At 40.1% G+C, this 27258-nt stretch overlaps 1 protein-coding gene across 1 annotated transcript in view; it reads left to right on the top strand.

The window, feature by feature from the left end:
• The window catches only part of chrna8 (cholinergic receptor, nicotinic, alpha 8), a 57210-nt gene that overhangs the window by 24267 nt on the left and 5685 nt on the right, over positions 1 to 27258 (top strand). The window contains exons 3-9 of the mRNA XM_074628799.1: positions 1895 to 1939; positions 7583 to 7692; positions 17051 to 17130; positions 17866 to 18033; positions 21517 to 21711; positions 22246 to 22332; positions 25925 to 26034. Of these exons, the coding sequence (XP_074484900.1) occupies positions 1895 to 1939; positions 7583 to 7692; positions 17051 to 17130; positions 17866 to 18033; positions 21517 to 21711; positions 22246 to 22332; positions 25925 to 26034 (795 nt within the window). The remainder of the gene's footprint in view (positions 1 to 1894; positions 1940 to 7582; positions 7693 to 17050; positions 17131 to 17865; positions 18034 to 21516; positions 21712 to 22245; positions 22333 to 25924; positions 26035 to 27258) is intronic.

Here is a 27258-nt window from a genome sequence, read left to right as displayed (position 1 = left end):
TAACTCTTTACCGATGAAAAGAGTTAGCAGCATTAGCTCCAAAAGTCCCTAAATCTAGACAGAAAGTCACCAAGTCCGCTACACTGACAGCTCATCCCTTCAGGCCTCCCTCCAAAGCCACTCCCCCAAAATTATCATTATGAAAATAAATATATCATAATGAATCTCCCTTTAAGGCTCATTTTGGACAGATGGAAAAATGTGCATTTAATTAGCGATTAATCATGATTAACTATGGACAATCGTGCGATTAATTGCGATTAAATATTTTAATCATTTGACTGCCTTAATATGCATGCATTTGTTCACTCCCTTTACATCAATGAAGGTGGGCTAAAAATATTACACATCTCAGTGTAGTGCAATACAGTTCAACAGCATCACAAACCATATGTGGCTTTAAAACTGAGGTGTCTATTATCAGACTGAACACTCACTCTGTGGAGTCTAAAAAAAGTGTGCAGTGGCTCAAAAAAGGCTTATAATCTATAATCTAATTTAATGAGCTAATCAGCTGAAACTACTTAAAGACCTTTAAAAGGACCATACTCATGGTTTTGCAAGTTTTATCCCATTAACTGATGAATTAATTAAAAATTGTGCATACTTTACATTACTGCCAAGCACTTCGAAAAGCACTGATATGGCCCCTCGCTCCTATAAGTAAAGGACTATGAAACTTATTCAATCCAATCAAAGCACATTCCTCTGTGACTGTCTCTCGACATAAGAACAAGTTTCATTTTTCAGGTTCCACCTCTGAAATTGCGTCCCGAGAGGGAAGAAAAGCCGGATGAAAACGAGCGAGAACTGTATGAAACGGTGTGATAAGAAAGAAAACTACACAGTAGATTAGGTCTGGTGGTGGGATGACAAATAGAAAGAAATAAAGTGAGCAAATTGATTTCATGATTACATTAAAGGAAAAGTTTTCAAAGGGTTGAACTTGTGCCGTGTTATTCCAGCTCGAGTCAAGGGTAGAAGATAACGTGATAAGTCGTTTGAGTGATTCTATGAAAATAAAAAAGGACTAATCCGTGAAGAAACAGAGGATAGAAGAAGCTGTCGAGCAGTTTGCACATTTTTTCAGGGGCTGAGAGGGAGATAATACATCAGACACACAGCGTACCAGTGTGTAACAAGGAGCAAAACTTGTCGCTGTCATGTAGGATTGTGCAAAACAGACTCTAAAGAAGTCCATTCCCAACTCAGACTTGCTCTTCTTCCTTGCGGCTATACTTCTGACCTCTTTTTATCTTTATTTTTTTCTCTTCTCTTCTCTGACTCATGATCTCATCCTCTTGTCTGTTCTGATTCTCTCTGTCACTCTTGATTCCTCTCACGCTCCTCTCTTTAATTTTTTCCATGCTTATACCTCCATGCTTCCACCTTCTTTCCCTCTCTGCCCATTTGACCATGAACTGACCCTTGTGAAATATAAAATGCAGCTGGAGCCCCTGAGTCTGTTTATTTCCGTTTTCATGACCTAGATAGAAATTGCTGTAAACTCATCTCTTTGTCGAAGAGCCGCATCCTTTCTGCTCAGTGTCACTGTCCATTTCCCTGTGCAAATTGCTGTTTGGCCTGTTTTATTTGTCTGTTTTCATTTCCTTATGATTTGTTTAAAATGGTAAAACACGACATCTGTTTCCTTACATCACAAGAGTGTGTCGTAAAAGAGAAAAAAGCTGAGTGCATCATTGTCATTCACAGAACACGCCGGCGCTGAGTCATCAGGGCCGCAGTTTGACTTTATTGCCGATCTGTCTCGTAATCTCACCTCATGTTTACCAGACATGCAGTCTTTATTTATTTTTTTATTTTCTCCCACTCTGCAGAATAATTTCCACAGCTACGTTTACTCTCTGCTGATTATTCTCTCTCTCTCCTCCAGGATGAAAAGAACCAGGTGTTGATGACAAATGCTTGGCTGCAGCTGGTATGTCTCTTCTCATAGCACTTTTTGTGTGATCACTGTGTTATAATTGTCATTTGTTATATTTTTGGAAAGTGTTTGTGTGTATGTGCGATGTCTGTGTCCTCTGGGCTCTGCCATTCATTCATTCATTCATTTTCAAAAAGTGTTCAACTGCTGTTGAAGGCGTAGAGCCAGACTTGAGCTGCAACAGTAACCTTTTGTTTTGAACAGAAGCTGTTACCATGACCGTGAAAAAAAAGTGTATACATATCAGTAACTCCCCAGGGCCTTGTGTGAGAATATAAAATACAAGCCTAAAGTTTGTTTGACAGAAGTGTCAAATGGTGGCATAGTGTTCTTTTCCTACAAAATAAAAAGGCAGTATCATTAGTGACAAAAATGATATCTTGTGGGTTGTTTATTGTCTTATGATAGCCTACTTAATAATAGCATATATTTATTGTCAGCATTAGGCTATGTCACAGGAGAATATGAAGATAAGCCAGCAAGTCACGTTTTCAAAGATATTCTCTCATGACATTTCTCAGCCTAACTCTGGGCTACTTTCTTTTGCCTTTTTAAGCCTTTATATTTTACATTAGATGCTGTTGTTACGCCTGCAAGTGTTCCGTTCTAGCACAATGATAATGTTCTGGCCTAAAGCAGCAGTGGGTAGAATTGAAGCAAATATGATAAAAAAAAAATTATTTTAATAAAATATCCTGACAGTCGTGCATGAGATAGGTAATCTGAAACAAATCATGTGCCTCTGTGTCCTCCGGTGCTCCTAATGGCATCTGCAAGATTTCCCAGACTGAAGGAAAACAACCAATCAGAGCCGAGCTGGAGCTTTGCCGTCTCTGAGCAGCTGTCAAGTCACTCGCGAACTCCGATCAAATGTTCAAACTAGGCAGTGCTGATCAATATTCTGTTACTGTAATGCCTATTTCTCGTGTAAAATGTTTTCAGAAACATCTAGTAGTCTACTGTTTAGCTTTAAAATGAAAAAGTTTGTGACCCGGTCGGCCATGTTGAGATCAGTTGAGGAAATAACAAGCACCGCCCACCAGCCGGAGCACAATTTCTCATGATATTTGATCAGCGCTGCCTAGTTTGACCGTTTGATCGGAGTTCGCGAGTGATTGACAGCTGCTCAGAGACGGCAGACTCCAGCTCATGACAAGTAGGGCCTAATGCTTGCAGATTTGATCAACAGTAGCTAGCTAATTAAGCTAACATTAGTTCCATGAGTATGTTGATGGCAGCGTCACTGGAATGACCTTTGAAGTGGGGAGGAGGGAGGGGGGGCATCCAGCTTTGGATGACGTAATATAGTGTTTGCCACAGGATTTTGTGAGATTGTAGTAAGTGGACATCAGACCCTCTAGGGAGGTCTGGGGTCATGCTTCCCGGAAGAAAATTTTGTACATTTAAAAGTTAAATGCATCTATCTGGTGCACTTTGAGAACAAAATTACATAGATCTATGAAGAACTTTGTGCTCTAGTAAACGATTTAATCAGAACCCCGCGTGGGTTGCCAACACTGCCGCAGATCTCTGACTCACTGAGGACAGTCCACCCCAGTTGACAGACACACTGGGAGCCCCGACCCTCCCCGCAGGGTAAACTGTGCAGCGAGCACTCCACAGCCCCGGGAAGTGGCGAGGTCCAAGCGAGGGCTGCTGTAAAACTCACAGTCGGAGGGCCTTAGTGAACACTCATAGGTGGATTCACAAAGAATTGATTGCAGCCACCGATAGCACCATGAATTGCGCACCACTTGCAACCGCTAGCCTATCTGCCCAGTCTCAAGGTCCGATTCACAAAAGATATTGCGCTATTGATATTACAGCGCAAATACGCCCAGAGAGTTTTGCAGCTGAGTGCAATTTGCCCTTTTCTTGTGTTCGATTGCAATCATCCATGTGGCAAAGTATGAATGTTGCCTTTGCGCCAAGAAAACTGTAGGCAGAACGATGGCAGAGAGAAAAAGAAAAATTAAAAGTTCAGACCGCGAGCTACAGGTACTGACAGACAAGTTGCAGAGGCATTCCTCAAAACTTCAGGCAAGGAATTTAAATGTGACAGAGAAACCGTATTTAGAATTTAATATGCCATGATCACTGGAAAGTCTGGGTGTGACACTTCTTATAAATGTGCTTTAGTTACCACCAACTCCCTGAAGATGCTAATAATTTCACTGTAACTGTGAGGCGGCCATTAGCGCCAATCTTTGTGAATTTAACTGCTTTTGTAATGAGCCTCATTTGCATAGAAAGGGGACAATTTTGCATCAAATGTCTGCATATTACCCAGTTTAAATTTGAGTAAATAGCACAGAAGCACCTAAATGCTATTTGCTCAGCAGTGCAGTTAGGGGTGCATTTCACCCTTTGTGGGTGCTTTGTTTGTTTTTGTCTTATCTGTGCAGGTTTAGCGGCTGCAAAAGCTGCACAATCCTGTTGAATTTGACCTCAATTATCAGATTCTTAACAGCAACTGTACTGCCTTCTAAACATGTGGGAACAAAGCTACTTAGCCACAGCATATCTATCCCATTATTGAAAATGGGAAAAGAAGGTAATGGTACAAGAAATATGCATTAACGATGCTCAGGAAAATATTACAGCCAGGTAGGTACAACAGCCTCATTATCACAACGGCCCCAGTCAGAATAGCCCATTAAAGGATGCCACAGCCTCATTCAGGTTGAGTTGGCTGCTGACTGGCTTACTAGTTATGATTGAATCAATTATTCAGAAAGCCACCTCTTTAATACGGGCATCCACTTTGGTGTAATGGCTTAGGGGGACTTTGCAGATGCAGCAGATTTTGTAGGAGACTTTAGAAGAACATTACATGTAAGTAGCTCACAGACAGTCAGACAGAGAGAGAAGGGGCAGGTTCACCTTGGAAATTTATTTCGCTGCATCGTGGAGGATTTTAGGATTACAGGTTTATCAGGCAATGAATGTCCCACATCCGAATGGATAGGATTTTACGTGGTTTTTAACTGTAAGAATTGTAATGAGCTTAAGTTTTCCAAGAAATGGGTTTTACTTTTGTCTCCTACTCTAAAGCCAGCTCTTATGGCTGTTGGAGGAGTGTTCTTTAAAGCGTCAGTTCACTCAAATTACCAAAAAAACTGTTTCACCTAGATTTTATTTGTCTCGGATTTTACCTCCATCTGAATGGAGTGTATAGGTGAATGGAATTGTATTTGTGGTGCTAAAAAATGTATCACTAGTGTGTCTTTCCAACACATTCTCACTCCCAACTCGTCAAATATTGCTACTTGGACAGTGCCCCTCGTCATCGGAGACCAATGTACAGGGTTATGGACAGACCAGGGACGGCGTGTCCTTTTTAAAATAAACTTCCGTTTTTACAGGAAGTTAGGTTTGGGCAACACAACCACTTAGTCCGAGTTAGGAACGGTCGTGGTTGACGTTAACTTCACTGACTAGAGACTCACGTGACTAACAGGACTGACGAGTCATTTGACTAAAGACTGACATGACAAGATAAGTCAAGGTTACTTTTAGTTTCACACGGGATATGAACGCCGGTCTCCTGGTTGAAAGTCTTGTGTTTGTTTGACCCATCCACCAGCCCTCCTGCCCACACTGAACGGACTCTCACGCTATTAATACTACGTCACTTGCTCCGACCATCGAATAACGTCGCGGGTGGGTTCACATTGGAATTATTTGAATGCCCGGTTCATCACATACTGTTGCGAAAGGGTGCCTCCGTGCATCGGTTTCTGATGCCAAAGGGCACTGCCCAAACGGTGGTATTTGACGAGTTGGGAGTGAGACCGGGTTGGTTTTTCCAGGACAATGTTGCTGTGAATCATTATAATCCACAGGTCAACAGTTTTCACTGGAACTACTTTCTACTGCACCAAAGAAATAGTCCCTTTAACACCTTTTCACAGTGAGGTTTGTGGATTGTTCAGAGTGATCAGAACACTATTTATGGAAAGATATGTTATTGAAAATTTCCAATACATTTATCTGTTGCTGTGAGCACCACAAATGCAGTTCTATTCACCTCCATTTTGGGGTGAAGGCAGAAATCTCAGAGACAGATATCTAAAAATCAAGGCAATAAACCCAAAACTATCGGCATGGTTTAAATTAAATTTAAAGATTACTTAAAAAAGTGTTGTAAATATATACAGTATATATATATATATACAGTATATACTATATATATTATACATGCTACAGTATATACAGTGTACTGCATATTTGCATCCTACACTCTAAAACGTATCATCCCGAGTCTTGCATTCAGAGAATGAATTTCACACTCTCTTAATAAGATAGTTGTTTCAAATTAGTGATGCTTTCCTAAATTTCCGTTATGTAACACCAAACCTATTCTTAGACAGCAGTTACCTTACGTAGCCTAGTGTCCTCCTCATCTATGCCTGACAGACTACAAAGTTACTGAGCTGTAATTTGTTCTGCTGGCTGTTAGTTGTGCTTTCCCAGCCAACGTGAACAACATGAAAAGAAGGCTCTGTAGCACCAAACTGCCAAGGCCCACAGATGACAAGTGTAGTGATTAAGTCATTAGCTGCGTGAGTGGAGACATATGTCAGCAGGCCCACTTGAGATGGATGGCATCTCTTTGAAATGGCTCAACTCAGATACCCTCTGTATAGGGATTTGTGTTGACCGCAAAGTCACGTATATGGACAGAGGCGCATATGTACAGACGGATTTGCATACGCATGGCGACATGGACACATTTAACAGTCCCAAGAGCACATTCATGCAAGCACAAAAATACCCATTGGACTCTATCCACATGTCCATGCATACACATGGACATACAGGCAGAGACAGATGTGCCCAGTGTACTGGGGCCACATTAGCAATGGGACTTGCTCCATAGAGATTGTGCCCTTTGGCTTCAACATCTGAGTGCCTCTATTTATATGTGTCTTCTATACATATAGTATACACGCATACCCATAGAAAGACACAGCGGTAACGAACACAAATGAATGTGCTTACATGCCAAAACACACACTAATAGGTATACCATTCCACAGATCACTCATCATCTTGATGCTGGGCTCAGTTAGCCCCTTGCTGAATGCGCACCCAGGCTCAAAAGGGAGTGCAGGGGTCAGTGTGCCAACAACTGTTGGCTTGGCAAGGTTTCACTGCCAGGTTTCATTAGCAGAGCTGGAGAAAATAGGTGTAAGAGCCAACAGTTGGAATATTAGCCTGGCTAAAGGAACAATGCTTGACTTCTGATGGTTTTATGTTGATCATAATTGTAAAGAACGTTCTGCATCGCTGTTGTGTGCCAGGATGCTTTATATTTTAGGAAAAGATGCTGTGACACAGGGATGATATATGCATTTGCGTGGCATTGTAGCAATGGTATTTAAGCTTTGGGACACGTGTTGCTGTCACAGCTGTGTCATTGCTAAAAATAACATCAACAAAAACAACAAATTGGCTCGGCTGGCTGGGGTTCACACCAATAACAGACAGTTAAGAGCTTTCAATTTGGCATTCATCTCCCTTTTGTTCAACCTCTGTTTATTTCTCACCTGTTCTGTCATTTGCTCACTTTTTGTTTTCAAGTCCTCACCTCATCGTCTCTCCCTCATTTACTTCCTCCATTGTTTGTTTCAGTATTGGACAGACACTTACCTTTCATGGAACCCGGAGAGCTACCCCGGGGTTCAGAATCTGCGCTTCCCATCCAATCTGGTATGGGTTCCAGATATCCTCCTCTACAACAGGTAGGATATACTCACTTTTTTCTGTCTTGTCTTGTTTTGTATCCTCTTATCTTCTCTCCCACTTAATGTTATATCCCAATCGCTGCATTATTTCACCAGCTACTTGTGAGTCGATTTGAACATTTTATTGATTAAATAGAACTACCACCTCACGGTTGTATGGCTCCACCAGCCAGTCAAGTTCCAGTTTACATCCATGTCTGTCCAAAATGTCATCACTACATCATTTTATCCTGTTAGACTTTTGTGTTAAATTGTCATAATTAGCATATTAATTCTTGAGTTATGGCTAAAAGATGTGTTTTGTGAGGTCACAGTGACCTTGGCCTTTGATCACTAAAATATAATCAGTTCATCTTTGAGTCCAAGTGGACATTTGTGCCAATTTGAAGAAATATGCTCAAGGTGTTCCTTAGATACCGCATTCACAAGAATGGGACGGACATGAATTCAGTGACCTTGACCTTTGACCACCAAAATCTAATCGGTTCATCCTTGAGTCCAAGTGGATGTTTTGCCAAATTTGAAGAAATTCCCTGCAGGCGTTCCTGAGATATCATGTTCACGAAAATGGACCTGATGGACAGACAACCTGAAAACATAATGCCTCCTGCCACAGCTGTCAAGGGTGCGGAGGCATAAAAACAGTAGAGATGTACAAATCTACTTTTGTATATCTGAAGCTACAGAAAATGATCTGAAATATTTTACAATGTCACATCAGTACTAGTATGATAATTTCATATTTAATCTCTACTCCACAGGCCCTCAGAATCTCTCTACTTTTGTATTGATTGAGTGATTCATCATCGCACCATACTGCATTTAAAATCATCCACATAGCATAGTTTTACTCTTACAAATTAGAATGGTAATTTGATAAAGTATATTGATATCAAGTAAGGGATGAAGAAAGGCAGCTAAAATGATGAAACCTCATTTTTGCTGGTAATTCTATCAGTGGTTACTGGCCACTGGCATGATAAGCACAGTCATTAATCTGTCACTGCCTATAGCTGTCTCATTCTATTTTGCACACTATTATACATACATTTGTATCTATTTTTTCTGTTCTCCTCTCTCTTTTTCCTTCCTCTATTTATATGAATTTGTTTTCTGTAATTTACGGACGGATACTCTAGATTGCCTGGACTCTGTTTACCCAATAACACAGTGGAAGAAATACCCCAAAATGAAATTTCACTCTTGGTTACAGCCTCGTTTAATGAGATGATTGAGCCGATTCCCTCTGGGAGGACATAAACCGTAACTCCCATGGGGCTTTGCATCTGTCGCTTGTAATGGGCAGGAGAAAAACATTGAGCCAAGTGGCTGGAAATGTCAACAGTTTTCAATATTTTAGTCACGTCTTTTGGTCCTTTATTTTAGACTTCATCATATAATTTCATAATGTTTGTAGGGATGGTTCGCCCTCATATCAAACTCTACAGGTCTTATTGGAAACATTCATCTGGCTGAGCTCATTTCTTTTCATACCTTTGTCAAAGAATGGGACATTAATTTCAAAGAGAAATAAAGTCTCTCTCCCTTTCCTATTCTACCTGCTCAGCCATTTTGGCTTTCTACTGTTTGGATGGAAATGAGGCTCCTGTGCCTGGTCAAATAAATTACATTGCTAGGTGTTTCTGAGGTTGATCCACACAATGTGGCCGAGACCTGCTCGGTTTCTGAGAACAATTCAAGGATCTCTCAAGTTTGCCAATGAGCAGCTTGATCATTTTCCAGTGTCTTTTTGTGTTTCAGGCTGTTGTGCACATTAAAAGAATATGTCCCATTTTCGTCCTAAAAAACAAGCCACCTTTAGACATTTATTCCAGACAGCTGCCTACATGGTAAACAAATAACATCCAGAACATTTACCCTCTTGCTAAACAGCTGTGACATACTGAAAAAACAACAACAAATGCCCAATATGCCCATATGTGATACCCAGTGGAATCACACAACTTTGTCTGGCACATATGAGGGATACAGATCTTAGTCCTTTGCTGAAAAAACTATAAAGACTTTTATTATGGAACACTGTGTCCAAAAAGACAATATGCCTAAGGCCTGGCAAAAATAAATAAATAAATGAATTTGGGCTGTCAATAGATTAAAGTATTTAATCGTGATTAATCGCATGTTTGTCCATAGTTAATCGCAAATTAATTGCACATTTTTTATCTGTTCAAAATGTACCTTGTCAATTATTTAATACTCTTACCAATATGGGAGTGGGCAAGTATGCTTGCTTTATGCAAATTTATGTATATATTTATTATTGTAAATCAATTAACAACGCAAAACAATGACAAATATTGTCCAGAAAACCTCTGAGGTACTGCATTTAGCATAACAACTATGCTCAAATCATAACATGACAAACTGCAGCCCAACAGGCAACAACAGCTGTCAGTGTGTCAGTGAGCTGACTTGACTATGACTTGCCCCAAACTGCATGTGATTATCATAAAGTGTGCATGTCTGTAAAGGGGAGACTCGTGGGTACCCATTGGACCCATTTTCATTCACATATCCTGAGGTCAGAGGTCAAGGGACCCCTTTAAAAATGGCCATGCCAATTTTTCCTCACCAAAATTTAGTGTAAGTGTGCGTCATTATTTAGCCTCCTTTGCTAGTATGACATGGTTGGTACCAATGGATTCTTTAGGTTTCCTAGTTTCATATGATCCCACTATCTTCACTCTAGCTTTAAGACTGAGCCTGCTGCAGTCTAAAAATTGCAAGTTGCGTTAATGCATTAAAGAAATTATTGCCGTTAAAATGAATTTGCCTTAACACGTTATTATCGCATTAACTTTGATAGACCTAAAATAAATAAATGAATTAATGAAATATGCTTACTTTGTACAGAAGTTCCTTGTTTTTATCTTGAACTTCTTTTGGCTCTAGAAGATTCCATTTTCTATTTTTGTGCCTGCAACAAGACAGAATAAGACATTAGATAAAATGCAGTAATGGTGAAGAAAATCAAATGCAGTCTCTTAACAGGTTATTGCAATGGCAAGCATTCTATACAGTTTCCCACGGTAAATATACTGATGGAAGACGATTCTGACTTGAATGAGGACCTCCCTTACTAAACATAAATCATATTAATGTGCAAGGGAATAGCAGTTGAGGAAATACCAAAGTGGTGCTCTTGCTTATGTGACTTTTTTTTTATAGCGTTGCTTACTGTAAAAGGCACCAGGGGAGAGAGGTTGTGTGATTGTTGATCATTATTAAACTGTCAAGCTCCAAGAGGGGGTATTTAACAGGGGAGTAAGATGTTTTTTAATGCATCAATCCTTTTCATGCCTTCTCAGAATCACACACGTACACACTCAAAGAATCACACTTGTAATGAGGGAAAGACAAGACGATGGATGGCAGTTGATTGATGGTGCTGGCTTTTCAGCTGTACCTTCTAGGTGATTGAGGATTCTTTTAAGGGGGGAGGGGGGTGGGCGGGTAGTGACAGATTTCCCACTTAGTGTGTGCATGAAAGACAGAGAGGGAGAAGGGAGCAGTTTGGCTATCTAACAGGGATGATACAGAACATTAAGCAGCTTACGGTGGGGATCAGCGATCGCTAACGATAACGACAATATAGTCCTGTACAGACCCAGATTGAAACTGACATTCCTTATGCATGCAGTATAAATCATGAGTACAATCATTCATTTCTATTGTTATGAAGCAAGCAAGAAAAAAGATTAAAACTACGAGATAAGATGAATTTTTACTAATCCCCATCTGGAAATTAGGTCATTGCGGTAGCAAGACTTCAGCAGGGACTTAGACAAAAAAATTGTATACATAGATAAACTAGAATTACCGCCTTGCAGTTTTATGCCTCTGCCAATTAGTCAAGTTGAGCCAGTTTACATCCATGTCCGTCCAAAATGTCATCACTTCATCATTTCATCCTATTAGACATTTTTGTGAAATTGTCATAACTAGTACAATGCCCATTCTCGTACATACAAACAACTTCACACAAGACGCTGTGGCTCCTTGGGTCCTGAGCAATACACCTGCCACGACATAGTTGCGTCACACATCTACAAAAAGGCACATTTGTCACCTGTGCTGACATAACCACTGTGGTTATAAAGTAGAGCTAGGTTCACGGGAAAAACACTAAGGGCAGACTTTACTGTAAAGCAAGTTAGGCTGCGTGCCCACTTCATTAAGCAACTGGCAAGGTGGTCCAACACTTTTTATGTCTACAACCAAGTTCAATACCATGAATGATCATGAGGAGGTACTGTACAAAAGCGTATTCCTTTATTTCCGTTTGTACGATTCTTTGTCTCGCCCGCCAGTTTTTTCTTACTTTCAAATGTGGCTATTTGGAACACCTATAAACAGTTTTGCCTTTACGTGGTTGACACTCCCTATGAATTTGTTTGTTTCATGCATACCCCGGTCTTAAGAGCAACCTTTGGATCAAGCAGCCTTGCCTTTGGTCCACCCCTTGAGCCAAGCCTGGAAGTTGAGCTTGCAAGTGTGCCATGTTAGCTCACCTCCTGTAAAATTAGGTGTAGAGGTCTGGTGCGATGTCAATCATCTGGCAGGTGAAGGTGGGACCCCTGGTGTGCTGAGCTTTGTCTACGAAAACTGGCCCTGGGGATGTGGAATGTCAGCTCTCTGGTAGTCCAGGAGGTGGAAAGGTACCAAAAGTCACAAACCTCTGACTGAGTGCTGGAGTTTTCTAAGAAAGAACAGCAGGGTCCACTTTATGTTGGATTATTAGATGTTTTGGAGAGGAAATGCCTGTTTATGCCTATGCAGCAAACAGCAGTTCAAAGTATCTGATACTCTTGGAGTCTCTGAGTGGGATTCAAAAGATGGCACCACAGGGGGACTTCATACCAAACATGTTGTTTGATCATAAAGTAATTCATACAACATCACCTTCGGCCAAAGATCAATGATTGACTTTGATGTTATTCCATTTGCAGAGAATTTGCAAAGTAATGGATTTTCCCGCATCCGCTACACAAGATGCAGGATAGTCTTTTTCCTCAGTCCACAGCAGGATAGTCTCTCCAAGTTAGCCAATACTGTTGGACATGAGGCGCTGTAAAGCCAGACTGGTGGAGGATGTAAAAGGTAGACAGCTGTATGTTTTTTATGTGCCCATGTCAGCAATGCAGCAAACTGAAACCCATTTCAGATGAATAATAAAGGAACCATTTGTCCCGTCCCAGACATGATTTTGAATATTTCACCATCTACAGACACTGTAGGGACTGAGTTTTCTGCTTTCATTGTGTTTTTTATGTAAATAATGAAAGCCATGTGGCTGTTGAGCTGCTATCTTTACATGTAGAGATGGTTTGAATGAATGAATCTAGACAGCACGATACTGTCTTTCCTGACCTTACCCACATATCTTGATGATAATCTTTTAACATACTGTAACAATGTTTACACAGGCATGAAATATCAATGTGGGTGATGCCATTTCATTGAGCCAGCGGATATCGAAGTAGTATATTCTGTTCTGCATGAGAGGAAAGGTTAATTGCCTAAAATGTTATTATTCAAGGCTCTGTGGATTTCTGTAGCAGCACACTTACAGAAAGGTATCTATTTTGAAGACCTTTTATTGCTTTGGAAGTAAATGGCAAGCCATTTTTTAAAAATGTCTAAAAAAAGGTTAAATTGCTGAAGAATCCCAATGGAGGCTGAAAAAGCTATGTTGCTTGTGGTGGTGTTGGTTCATAAAACATCTGATGTGGTGCACATTTAAACACAGGATCCAGGGAGCCGTTCCAACAATTTATTAAAGTCAAGGTGTGAAGTTGGATGGCAGTTGGTGGATGTTTTTTTTTCTTTATGCATCCACAATCTGGAATTTGCCTTTTCTCCTTCACACATTAAACTCACATCACTCTCTCTTTGTTCTGCCTGGAATTGTTTGGAGGGAAAAGGGAGGGTTCAGGCCTGGAGGGCAGACTTATATAACCTACGGGGGAGGGGTTTAGTCAAGTGTGCATTCTATACCATGCCTGCAGGTGGGTTAGGGACTTGTGATTTAACAGAGGCAAAAGGACTCCATTGGGATTCAACATGTTGAACATGCCCCTATCTTTTCCACATGTCATATGACATTTTTGAAACGCGTTCCACGTACTTATGGATGTGATTAGGATGTGATTAATGAGAAGTCGGAAATGTGGGAAAATCATTAGTGCTACAAGAATGAGTCCCAAAACCCGGAAATTAGTTAGCATTTTAGCACTTTCGGTTCCCTTGTCTGAATGGGTTTTTAGTTAGACGCCTGAAATAAGGTCTGTGGTTAACACAAGCTCAAGGGATTTTAACGTTTTGTTCTACGACATAAAACACATCAATAAATACTCCACTCGTGAACTTTGAAGCATTTATGTGTTTTAAAAAGGACGGTTGGTAACAAGTGGCTAAATGAGACTTCTAAACGACATCACGCCGACTCGTCCGCCTTTACAGCCTTGTTGTGTATACTCATGCTCATGCGACAGTGGTGTAGTTCATTTATAGCCTAACATTAGCTTTGTACTTCTGGCGATTGCATTTACTTCAAAAATCAAAAAAGTGGTGTTCGTTTGTGAAGATTATCTTGCTGAACAATACGTGTAAGTATTATAAATGTGTATTTGCCACAGAGCTTATTTTCTGCAATAATCTAAAACCCAATGGAAAAATCCCATTGGCTTTTTGTTGAGGGAACCACAGCGATGCTAACTTCCTGGTTGGCCTCCAAAAATATGTCATCCCTGGAGCACTCTATTATCAATCAAGGAATCTCCTGTGATGCTACCATGTTTAGGTACAGCATGAGTCTCCACATTTCTAAGATTCCCCAAATAGTTTAAAAATGCTAATGCTACCCAATCAATGTATATGTTAAGTAGATGTCTTTCAAATACCATTACAAGGCTAAATGCTAATTTAGCTCATTTGCTCTCGGCAATGAATAAGAGCCATTACGGCTGTTCCAAAGTATTCTCACAGCCTCTTTGTTTTTCCACCCTCTGCTAAGTGAAACGATTAGATTTAGATTATTCATGTAGCGGCTATAAATCTGCATTGAGTAAAGCCTTGTCCTGCGATATGCCTCCTGGGTGTGTTCCCAGCGCACTTTGCTAAAATTTATGTTCTACCTGTCCAACAGAAAGCCCTCAGGAAGAGTTTAGGCATGCCCCTCTCCCACTGCTCCCAATCTCATACTGTTAGTGGTGGAAATGTACTAATGGACAATAATAGATGATGGTATGAGTCAGGCTGTTTTGTCTGGCCTTGGATGAGCACTCATTTATTGTTCAGAATGAGTTCCATTCAGTATATCTCATTCAGAGTGTCTATGGGGGTCACAGCATACCAAATAAATGTTATACTAATTGTGAATAAATGGATAAATGCTATGTTGCCATCATAGGAAGCATTTTACTGCTTCATTACTTCTGTAAAGGAAGTAATGTTTTTAGTCCTGTATGATTTTTTGTCCATTTGTCTGTTTCCTTTTGTCTTTCCTACCAGCAGCTCTATAAAGCTATACTTTTAGCTAAATGTACAAATTAAATTTTGGCCTGTTGATGACGCAAGAGGAAAGGTTAGGAAGTTATTACAATTCATCTTGAGGGGAACACAAATGTCTGTAGGAATCCATCCAATAGTTATGTATTATAACATATATATTTAAACTACAAATATCAACCTGCTGGTGGCGCAAGACGAAAAGTCAGGGGATCACAAAAGTGAAAATGTGATTCTTCCTCTGGTGACCGCAAATGTCTTTACAAATTGTCATTGTAAATCATTCAATAGTTGTTGAGATATTTCAGTCTGCACCAAAGTTGTGTATTGAAAGACCAACATTGCCATCCCTAGAGCCATGCCACTACCAAGGCTAAAAAGTACTTCACAGATTTTAATGAAACTTGCTGAAGGGTAATTTATCAGCCCAGTCACCAGGAAAAATTTTGGCATCATACGTTTCTGCAAACCATGTGATACGTTGAATGTGGATGTTTTTGCATTCGGTCAGAGCAAGTGACGTAGTAGAGACCATTATTGAAAGTTACATGGTATGAAAGTTACGTGGTATAATAAGTATAAGGTTGGTCAAACAAACACATGACTTTCTTCCAGGAGACCACCGTTCATGTCCCGCGTGACACCAAAAGTAGACGTTGACTTTATGTAACGTTACGTAAGAAAGTACGCTAAGGGTGTTTTTTGTTTATTTACGGTAGTTATGTTGTTACGGTAGTGACGTTGTTACACATTATTTGAACAAAAGCCATGACCTTTTTTCTAACCTTGACCAAGTAATTTTGTTGCGTAAACCTAACCAATCGTTTCTCAATGTTAATCACATGCATGCATTTCTGCAAGTGTGATACGCGACTGAAATTAAACATATTTATGAATATTGGTTCAGAAACATTGACATTCAACATATCCCGTGGTTTGCAGAAAATACAATTTTTACCTAAACCAATTGAACCTGATTGAATTGAATTTTGTGACATCTGTTTCTGGCATCAAATATTTATAATATGTGTAATTATTTTGTTTTTATAACCATTTGGTCGCCAAATTCTTGAGGGTGTGGCAAATTTAGATGACAGATGCACATATCGAGGAATATGTAGCCTTGATTGAGAGATGTGCTCTCCAATGAATAGTACGCAAGTGAATGCATTTCTTGGTTGTCTTTAGAAATCTGTCCCTGAGAAATATCTTGTTAAAGGTATTCAGTCAACCAGGACAGATTTGTTTTGTATTTCTGACATGCTTCTTTTTACTGCAATAAATACAGAAAGACACTTTTATCTAGCAAAAAAGAGTCCACAACATTTTAAATTAAGGTCTAGGAATGTCTGTTCTCAGGTATGTAGAGGCCTTTGGTTTCACTTTCTGAAAGAAAAAAACTTATGTTGTAATGTTCCAGGGAAGCTTTTTGATCTTGTGTGTAATGTGTAGTTTTGTGATTATGATGTCTGTACTTTGTGTTTTTTTTTGGTGTACATAATCCCTGTCTATTTGAAGGACGTCTCGATGGCGGGCAATCATGTTTGTTTAAGATGATCAGTAAAATTAAACACTGTCTGTCTGGATCTACACTAATCCCCCTTGTCTTTACCTTTCTCTGTCACCTTCATTCTCACTTGGCTGTTTTTTCTTCGCATCTGTCTTTACCTTTGTACTTAAGCCTCAATCAACTTCCTAACCTCTGGCCCTTGTACTCTCCTTTCAGGCTTTTTCTCTAAAAGTCTTCCTATTTTCCTTGTTTGGGGGCTTTTTCTTTTAACGTTCCAAAACTGATTTTACATTATTCACTCTTCTCTCCCTGTAGTGCTGATGAGAGGTTTGATGCTACGTTCCATACTAATGTGCTCGTAAATTCTTCAGGAGCCTGTCAGTACATCCCACCAGGTGAGACATTCAAGATGTTCTCTCTCTCTCTCTCTCTGTCACATTTCACTAATAACCCACTTTCAATCTCAATTTGTCAACTAAATCTTATCACTGTATTACCATTATTTACAGTTGCTCTTACAGTATCCTCACCATCATTAGCATCTGGCTGAAACGTCCACCTCTCCTATGGTTTTGGTGATTTGCTGGTGTAAAGATGTCTAGGTTTCAAAGTTAAAACCGGGAAAAATATTGAGGAAAAGTGTTTCATAGACACCAAAGTGACATAACCACTGTTTCAAAAGCGGATTACTAAACATTTAATCGCAATTAATCGCATGATTGTCCACAGTTAATTGCGATTAATCGCAAATAAATCACACATTTTTTATCTGTTAAAAATGTACCTTAAAGGGAGATTTGTCAAGTATTTAATACTCTTATCAACATGGGAGTGGGCAAATATGTCACAATTAAGTGTGTCTTGATCTACAGAACTTACACTTACCTCTGGACTTTTACAGTAATTTGATGTATCCCTCTGTGATGCATCAGAAACACTTTAAGGGTTGTTTGCACGTTTTCCTCGAGCTAGCTTTCCTCCAGAATCTGAAACAAAAAAGAGTGAAATGACTCAGGGAAATATTGAAAAGCAGTAGATACTTTAGATTTTAAACATATTAAGCAAAGTACATACCGAACTAAAGTAAGTGTTAAGCGCCAAAAGTAACTTTCCCCAACACTTCTCTCCAGGCATCCTAAAGAGTACCTGCTACATCGATGTGCGGTGGTTCCCATTCGATGTGCAGAAGTGTGACCTCAAGTTTGGCTCCTGGACCTACAACGGCTGGCTGCTGGACCTCCAGATGATGGACGTGGACATCTCCACCTACATACCCAACGGGGAATGGGATCTTGTAGGTAAGAAGAAAAACAGGCAGGCACACTAAGACACATTCTGGTGCATACCAAAAGAAAAAAAAAGAAAATAAGAGGAAATCAGAGACATGACTCTACAACAGTTTCTGCCTGGTTATAACAAAACATATTTCAGCCCAGTCGCACAGCAGCTCATGAAATAGTCATGAAATTTAATGGATTGATTCGTGTACATAGACACGAATTTCCCTTTTTTTCATGATGGTCAGCACGAAATCAATTCGTATGTAATCCACATAATTGTGTACTGGGAAGTAGAAAGAGCGGCGATTACCGCATCAGGAGGAGATCGGGATGGATGGGTGGGTCAAAAAACAGGACTTTCGCCCAGGAGGCCAGTATTCGTGTCCCGTGTGAAACCAGAAGTCAACGTTGACTTATTTGTCACGTAACTTCCGAGTGTTTAGCTGTAAAATGAGAAAGTTTGCTCCGGCTGGTGGGCGGTGCTTGGTATTTCCTCACCAGATCTCAACATGGCTGCCGGGTCACAAACTTTCTCATTTTACAGCTAAACAGTACACTACAAGATGCTTCTGAAAACATTTGAGGCGAGAAATAGGCATTACAGTAACAGAAAATTTATTCATATTTGATCAGCGCTGCCTAGTTTAGTTCCCAGCTCGGCTCTGATTGGTTGTTTTCCTCCGGTCGGTGAAATCTTGCAGATGCCATTAGGAGCACTAGGAGGACACAGAGGCACATGATTTTTTTCAGGTTACCTGTTTCATGTACTCACGATATAGCGACCGTTTTATAGAAATAACTTTTTTAATCATATTTGCTCCGATCTCGCCTACTTCAGCTTTACTATAAACTATTAATTAAAGCTGAAGTAGGTAACTTTAAGCAAACTTTGAGTAGTGCATGAGACAGATAATCTGAAGAAAATTCATGTTCCTCCGTGTCCTCCTAATGGCATTTGCAAATGTTTTCAGAAACATCTTCTAGTGTACTGTTTTAGAAGTGCTGGTAGGTGGATTTGGTTACCTTTGGACAGAGACAGGCTAGCTGTTTCCCCCCGTTTCCAGTTTTTATGCTAATGTTAGCCGACTGTCTCCTGATTCCAGCTTCATATTTACCGCGCAGACAGAGTGGTATTGATCTTCTTATCTATTTCTGCAAGGGAGCGAATACAGGCTTTACAAAGCCTGGATTTTCCTCTATTTTCGGCAGCTCAATGTATCCTCATTTGTGTCCGTTACCTTGTTTCTTTCTTTGTCTGAGTTTCTCTAACTCTCTCCACATTACCTCTCAGTTTGTTTGTCTCTGTGTGATAATAAAGCGTACCGATTCCGTCTCTTTCTTCCCCTCCCTTGAGGAAATGAAAAAAACACATTATCTCTAACTCAAGTTTGGGTGTTAATCAGAGGCCAACAGAATAATCCAAATTCACATTCACACAAACATACTTAAACACAAAGTGTACCCAGCTGGCTGGGGGAATGGAGGGGAGGTGGGGGGTGGGGGGGAGGCGGCGGCATGGGTGTGTGTGGTGACAGCTGGCCCAGGGATGGTTCACTTAATTCAGGCACAGCCAGGCGGCAAGCTGGCCAAGAACACACACTGTCCTGGTGCCTCAGAACATTCCCATGCCCATGCCGGCGTATACACACACCCACCCAAGCACACACACACTCACTCACTCACTCACTCACTCACACACACACACACACACACACACACACACACACACACACACACACACACACACACACACACACACACACAGGATGTGGTGGATGCATCTGCAGGTCGGCAATCCATCAAATTAATAGATGGCTAAGAAAGGCCATTTCTCTTCAGCGTTCAAGTGACGCCGTTTAAATGAAATGAAATTGAATCCGTGTGATTAATTCAAATTGAATTGAGTTTCTGTAGGAATGAACAGTTTACACACACACACACACACACACACACACACACACACACACACACACGCACGCACGCACGCACGCACGCCATGTGTTGTGTATTTTGAATATGTTGCTGATAGCATTGTACCAGGGTTCCATTCAGAATCTCTGAACACTTAAAGGTATGAATGGTTGATACAGCTGTACAATGATGCTCGAGTATTCAACACAGATTTTGGACTGTGAGCTACAGGTGACTCTCCCCCCCCTCTCTCACACAGACACACACAGTTCCCAGATTGTTCATGTTTAATCAAGGAGAAAAGATCACACTACCTGTAGAGCCCACTTTGAAATAATTGCGCGGATAAAAATCCATCGGTCTCGCTTACTAATCATCTTCCAACACAGCGGCTCTCATACACACACATGCACACAAATGTTTTTGGACTAATTTGACTGACCAGAACAAGGTGACATTGTTTTCTGTTGATCTGATGGAGAAGGCAGATTAGTGGCGTAAATGCGAATATGCCAACAAGATGGATGAGGCCACGGCGAAGAGTATTAAGGATTAACAAATGATTTAGGATTGTTTTTAGAGGGTTATGGCTAGCCCAGACTAAAAGATTTTCCAGATCTTAAAAGATTTTGAAAAAGTGAGAGACACACATAACGACATGTTATTTTAAATGTAACAGTTTTGTTCCTTAAGTGCAGTGGTGAACAACGATTTGGCCAAAACAGCACAACCACACACTAACAGATTCCATTCATGAACAACAAGAGTCCTGACTAAAAAAAAGAAAGAAAATCTCTCGTAATTAAACGTGAACAAACATGGCGGCCGACGGGCAGGGAGAATTAGCGATGTTTTTGCACTACTGTACTTTGTAATAAAAATTCACGAACAAAAAAGAAAAATAATGGATGAAGTCAGGGAAACATGTTAAATAAACACTTTACTTGTTTTTGCCACAAATCAACAAGTTTTTCTTCCATTTCTGAGGTCCATCTTATATATAGAACACATTATGACTCAAAACACTTGGGACCTCTGTCTGTCTGTTTGGACAACAAATCACAATAAGCTTTGCCTTATAGTGATTTTAGACCAGTTTTTCAGCGACAAGCTGCTTTCCACATGGTTACCAAAAAAATACTTTAATGATAAAATCCTAATCTTTCTATAATCACAACATCTGCTATATCTGTGCTTGCTTAAAGTCTGGGCTGTTAGATAGAGAAACTGTAGATTTAGTGGCATCTTTGAGTGATTTGGGAGAAAAATCCATAACTTACTATCCTGTAGCTATATCCTGAAATAAAAAAGGACTGGGGAGCATTTATCATTTGATTTTCTCTCTGACTCACATTCAAACCACTGACCTTCTGACCATAAATTTACCCTTTCAATCATATCTAAAAGGTACCAATAAAATTTTTTATTAATAATGATTAACTGTTTCTCTCTGCAAAGTGCTCAATCAGGAGCCACAGCCTCACAGTAACAGCTTATTTTAAAAGCTCTCATTCAGCCAAGCAGTGCTGAGAGCTGAACCTTTATTTTATAGTTCTGTGTGCTTGACCCACCTCTTCATGTCTCCCCCAGGTGTGCCAGCGAAGCGTAATGAGCTGTATTACGACTGCTGTAAGGAGCCCTACCCCGATGTGACATTCACGGTCACCATGCGACGCAGGACACTTTACTACGGCCTCAACCTGCTCATCCCCTGCGTGCTCATCTCTGGTCTGGCCCTGCTGGTCTTCCTGCTCCCTGCTGACTCCGGAGAGAAGATCTCTCTTGGTACAGGGCAGGACACACACACTGCACACACACACATTCTCTCACATTGAAACAGAGGGACAATGATTCATAATCATACATACATGCAGACAAAAAATGTATATCTCTCCCCCGCCTTGGAGATCTCAACCCACCAGGTCCTGACGCTATTGCTTACCCATTTATTTGTCATTGTTCTATGCTAATGCCGACATTCTGGCTGTGAAATAGCACTTATGTTGGATTTAATTCATTAGCACATGAATAAAAGCTGCATTATAAACACAGCAAAGATAATCACCTGGACCTGAAAATGTCAGCTTGTTTCAAAATGCCATTCAGTGAGACAGGGTCAGAGTAAATATACTGTAAGTAATCCCTCGAGGGTAGAAAAGAGAGTGAATATTCCAAAATAAATCCACAGCTGTTTTTTACCTATTTTGAAGCGACTAAGCTCCATTTATTTTGAGTACTCTCAAGTCAGCATTTAAGAGAAGTCGAGACTGTGATGAAACGATGTATCCTCTGTGCTTCTGCTCTACTGTCTTCCTCCAGGCATCACAGTGCTGCTGTCTCTAACAGTGTTCATGTTACTGGTAGCAGAGATCATGCCTGCCACTTCAGACTCTGTTCCTCTGATTGGTAAGACACTTTTCTGCTCTAATTATTGCTCATTTTAATGATTTCTTGGACTTTGAAACTGATGAAAAATAATAATAATTAGGGCTGTCAATCGATTAAAATATTTAATCGCGATTAATCGCATGATTGTCAATAGTTAATCGTGATTAATCACAAACTAATCACATATTTTTTATCTGTTCAAAATGTATCTTAAAGGGAGATTTTGTCAATAATTTAATACTCAAATATGCTTGCTTTATACAAATGTATGTATATATTATTGGGAATCAATTAACAAGATAAAACAATGACAAATATTGTCCAGAAACCCTCACAGGTACTGCATTTAGCATAAAACAATATGCTCAAATCATAACATGGCAAACTGCAGCCCAACAGGCAACAACAGCTGTCAGTGTGTCAGTGTGCTGACTTGACTATGACTTGCCCCAAACTGCATGTGATTATCATAAAGTGGGCATGTCTGTAAAGGGGAGACTCGTGGGTACCCATAGAACCCATTTTCATTCACATATCTTGAGGTCAGAGGTCAAGGGACCCCTTTGAAAATGGCCATGCAAGTTTGTCATTGTTTTGTGTTGCGAATTGATTTCCAATAATAAATATATACATGCATTTGCATAAAGCAAGCATATTTTCCCACTCCCATGTTAATAAGAGTATTAAATACTTGACAAATCTCCCTTTAAGGTACAACAAATACAAAAATGTGTGATTAATTTGCAATTAATCACGATCAACTATAGACAATCATGCAATTAATCACGATTAAATCTTTTAATCGACTGACAGACCTTGTAAAAATGCAAATGGCCCTCTCTAGAGCCAGTGTTTTGTTTGTCCGTTCTGGGCTACTGTAGAAAAATGGCAGACTCTGTGAAGAGGACCTGCTACCTATGTAGATAAAAAGGGCTTATACTAAGCTAACAAAAACACGATTCTTAGTTTCAGTTGATTATACAACATAGTTATGAATACATTTTATTCAATTTATGCCAATTAATCCCCCTAAATCAAACACATAGCTCCTTTAACTTGTCAACTTTTTTTTTTACCTTCAAACAGAGCCAAGCTAGTTGTTTTTTTCAAGCTAATCTCCTGGCTCTAACTTCATATCGAAAGCACGGCTGGAGACAGAAAGAGAAGCACATTTTCGCCTCGGGTCATTCTTGCGAATTTGACCGCTGTCCGGGTTTGTGCAGTGTGTGTTCATTTGCCCCAAAACAACTTATGTATCGTACAGACATAAGCTGTAGAAACAGAAACAGACACGCCAACAGTATGTGTGGGAGTGTATCTGTGTGTGTTTGTGTTCAACTCACCAGAGACTCCCGATCTTTCTGTTAATTCCCTCCAGCCTCTTTCCTTTTCCCTCTCGTCTTTGTAAGTCTATGAAATGTTAAGCCCCCAAAATGCTGAAAGGTTCCTTTAAAGGCAGGGTTGGTAAAGATTATAGAAACATATTTTGTTAGTTGAAATTCTCATTACATCCCGACAGCAATCAATAAATCAAATGCTCTGACAAAAAAAAGAGAAAAAATGATGGTATCTGTGGCTGTCGCAGGACTGTAATCCAATCATTTCATTCTGTCAGAATGTAATGATTGGACGAGCTACCCGTACACTCATTGTGCGTCACGGAGTCTTCCACAGCCTGCTAGCTTGGCAGCTGTTAGTACTAACAATAGCCATATTAGTTGTTTACATTCATTATAATATGTTTATGTTCATAATGAACAGGCTGGCAAGAACATTCTACATGTGTTCAGATCATGTCAAGATAAGTCTCTTTAGAGCCTATTGCACTCCTCTCTATACTGCCCCCCGTGGGCCAAGTTTAAAAAGGCGAGCATGCACGAGCTTCAGGTTGCCTACAATGACTGCATGTGGATATTACTTAAAAAACCCAGCTGGTGTAGTGCAAGTGACCTGTTCTGTAACGCAGGAGTCAACACGTTCCAGTCTCTATTGAGAAATCTGATGTACAAATATATATGTCGGCTAAATGATTCTCAGAACGTCATTATCATGCTACTGTCGAATCCTAGTTTTAGTGTTTTATGATACCAGTCACACCTGTGGAAACATTGTTATAACTGCCTTTTATAAAAAGTGTCAGTTTCTATTTAATTTTTGTGTTGTTATTTGTGTTGTATGCTTTTTTTTAATGGACTTCGAGTCTGCCAATGAAGATGAACTGAACTGAACTGATAATGGTAATTTTGGTGGAGTGGCTTTGGAGGGAGGCCTGAAGTGACGGACTGTCAGTATTACTGACTTGGCAACGTTCTCACTAGATTTAGGGACTTTTGGAGCTGCTAACTACTTTCATTGAAATAGAGTTGGCAACACTGGGCTTGTTATTTTGGCTGGATCATTTTAAAAAATATAGTGTACTCTTGCTAGTTTTTCAAGATTGCCCACCCGGCCTTTAAGGCTGTACATTTAACCAGTTTGGAAAACTGTAATGAGACAATGCAGAATCCGGGGAAGTATTCTACATTAAAACTCATGATTTTTTTAATTTTAAAAGTGATGGGCTCAGTCCTTTTGCAAAATAAAAAAGTTATATTTTTTAAATTGATTTTTTCCCACCTTGCACCTGATTCTGACCATAATCAGGGAGCCATAGGCACATGCTGGACAGGCTACACATCGCTACAGCATGCAGCATGGTTGCTGGGTCAGTGTGGAGACTTTTCCTCATCAACTATAGATTAGATGTAAAAAAAACAGCTGAATGACTTACTGACGAGATATTCCCACCTCATATTCACCGCAGGGCAGCCTGTAGCGGCTGGATGTGGGAGGATGCTGATACAGGAAGTAAAGATTATTCTCACAGTAGAAGACCAACAGAGTTGCATTGACCATACTGATACAGACCAGAGGATGGGAGGGGAGGCCTGCAGACAGAGATGCTGCTCGGTGTCATTTGGCAGCTCAGTGATGTAAAACGAAGCCATTAGTGAACTCCCCTTTATTGGATTAGATGTATTAACACATTGCAGGCGGAGCAGAACTGATGGATTGAAGACATAAATAAATAAAATACTCCTCAAGGATCATTTTGACACGTTTTCACACAGCTCCAATTATATTTTGACATGGAAATGTATGCTGAAAAAAATTTGATTGGTCGCTAAAATCACAGCCGGATCAAAATTAAATTACTTCTTCTTTATGGGGGAGTATATCTTATGTTTGTGTATTAAGGTGTATGTGGACGGGGTCGTGTGCTTGTCTACATGCATATGTTATGCATGTTCATGTTTCTGTGACTTCAAATGCCCACAAGCGTGTGTACGTGTTTTGGTTGGTTTGTACATTTGGAAGTAAAATGTTAGTCATCCTCCCACTGTCCCCTGCGGTGGTATGACCTCAGATTTGTTGACAGGGGTAAACTCCCCACTGACTAACCAACCGACAAACTGACATGGCAACAGTCCTGTCCTGCCAAAGTATTACGCTCACCTCTCGTGTTTCTTCTTGTGCTGTATGCATGAGCTTTTCATTCACAGTTATTCATTGTTCTCTATTCCAAATGGAAATTGCTGTGCTATACTTATGTGCTCTTCTCCTCTCGCAGCTCAGTACTTTGCAAGCACCATGATGATTGTGGGCTTGTCTGTGATGGTAACAGTCCTGGTACTACAGTTCCACCACCATGACCCCCATGGAGGGAAGATGCCTAAATGGGTAGGTTAACATTAAGTTTCAAACCCAACAATTAGTCATGAGCTAATTTTGCTTTCTGCTAGGCAGTGCATTATTTTCAAATCACCATGCAACTTATTCATACTGGTACATTCAAATACTCATCTAGACTGTTGCTAGGCTATGGCTCCCATTTGTCGGAGTAATACAGTGACATTTATTCAAACGTTGAAGCAACAAGATAATTGTTTTTAGTATGAGTTAAAAAAAGTGTGAGTTTCTGACCGTGGTCAGAAGGAACAGGAGACACACCGGAGTTTTGGTCGGAGACGATAACGTAACTCTTCTGCAGTGTGTAGTGTGCGCGCATGCACGTGGGAGGTGGAGCGAGTGAGAACGAGCGCGGTGTGTGAGTGAAGGCAGGCAGACAGAGGAGCAGAGTGCAGCGTCGACTCTGGCCATGGAGACTAAGGTTACGGTCTCCCCTGGGTCTTCTGGCCGTGGTCGGGGGGCTGGAGCAGGATTAGTTGACACTGTTTTGCAAGATGGGCTTTACTAGATATAACTTTGCGGTTTTGGTGCTTCTGTGTAGTTTGTGTTGGAACAGCATAGCCACACGCGAGCATGCATACTGTAGGAAACACCGAATTGCAATGATTTATAAGAGTGTAAGTGTAAGAAGTTACAAACAGTCCCTTAAAGGTTGAGAAAGCTCTGATTAAATGTGGGTTTCCACCAAAATATGGATCGAAAACACAAAAGCAATTCACCATTAGCAAGATTATCCACTTTGAACCATATAGTTATTAAATAATACTGCGTTCTGTGGAAGGGAAACCTATGATGGCATATTAAGGCTATTGTAGGTTTAAAAAATTAAATAATTACAAACCAGGGGAGGGGGGTAATATTCTGAGAAAAAAACTCAGAATTTCAGATATTAAAGTCATAATTTTCCAAGCAAATTTGGATAGTCTCAGAGATTAAAGTGCCAAATTTAGGAGAAAAAAACTTTCAGGTGAAGGTCCTGAAAGATACATATACACGTTTTCTGTTATGTTCTTTCTGTGTTCTTTTATGAACATAAGTAAATACTATTGTTGAAGTTACAGGAAAGTTTAGAACAACTTCTATCTTTGACTATACAGAGGCGTGTGTCTTTTATTTCAGCACAGGTAAATAGACTTTGTTTTACGATTTTATAATCCGCAAATTTTTGTTTTTCTTCTATAATTTTGCCACTTTAATCTCAGAGAATATCTAAGT

The sequence above is a fragment of the Sebastes fasciatus genome, chromosome 3, assembly GCF_043250625.1.
Source record: "Sebastes fasciatus isolate fSebFas1 chromosome 3, fSebFas1.pri, whole genome shotgun sequence".
Lineage (NCBI taxonomy): Eukaryota > Metazoa > Chordata > Actinopteri > Perciformes > Sebastidae > Sebastes > Sebastes fasciatus.
The sequence above is the reverse complement of the archived record's forward strand: the minus strand, read 5'-3'. Positions and strand labels throughout refer to the sequence as shown.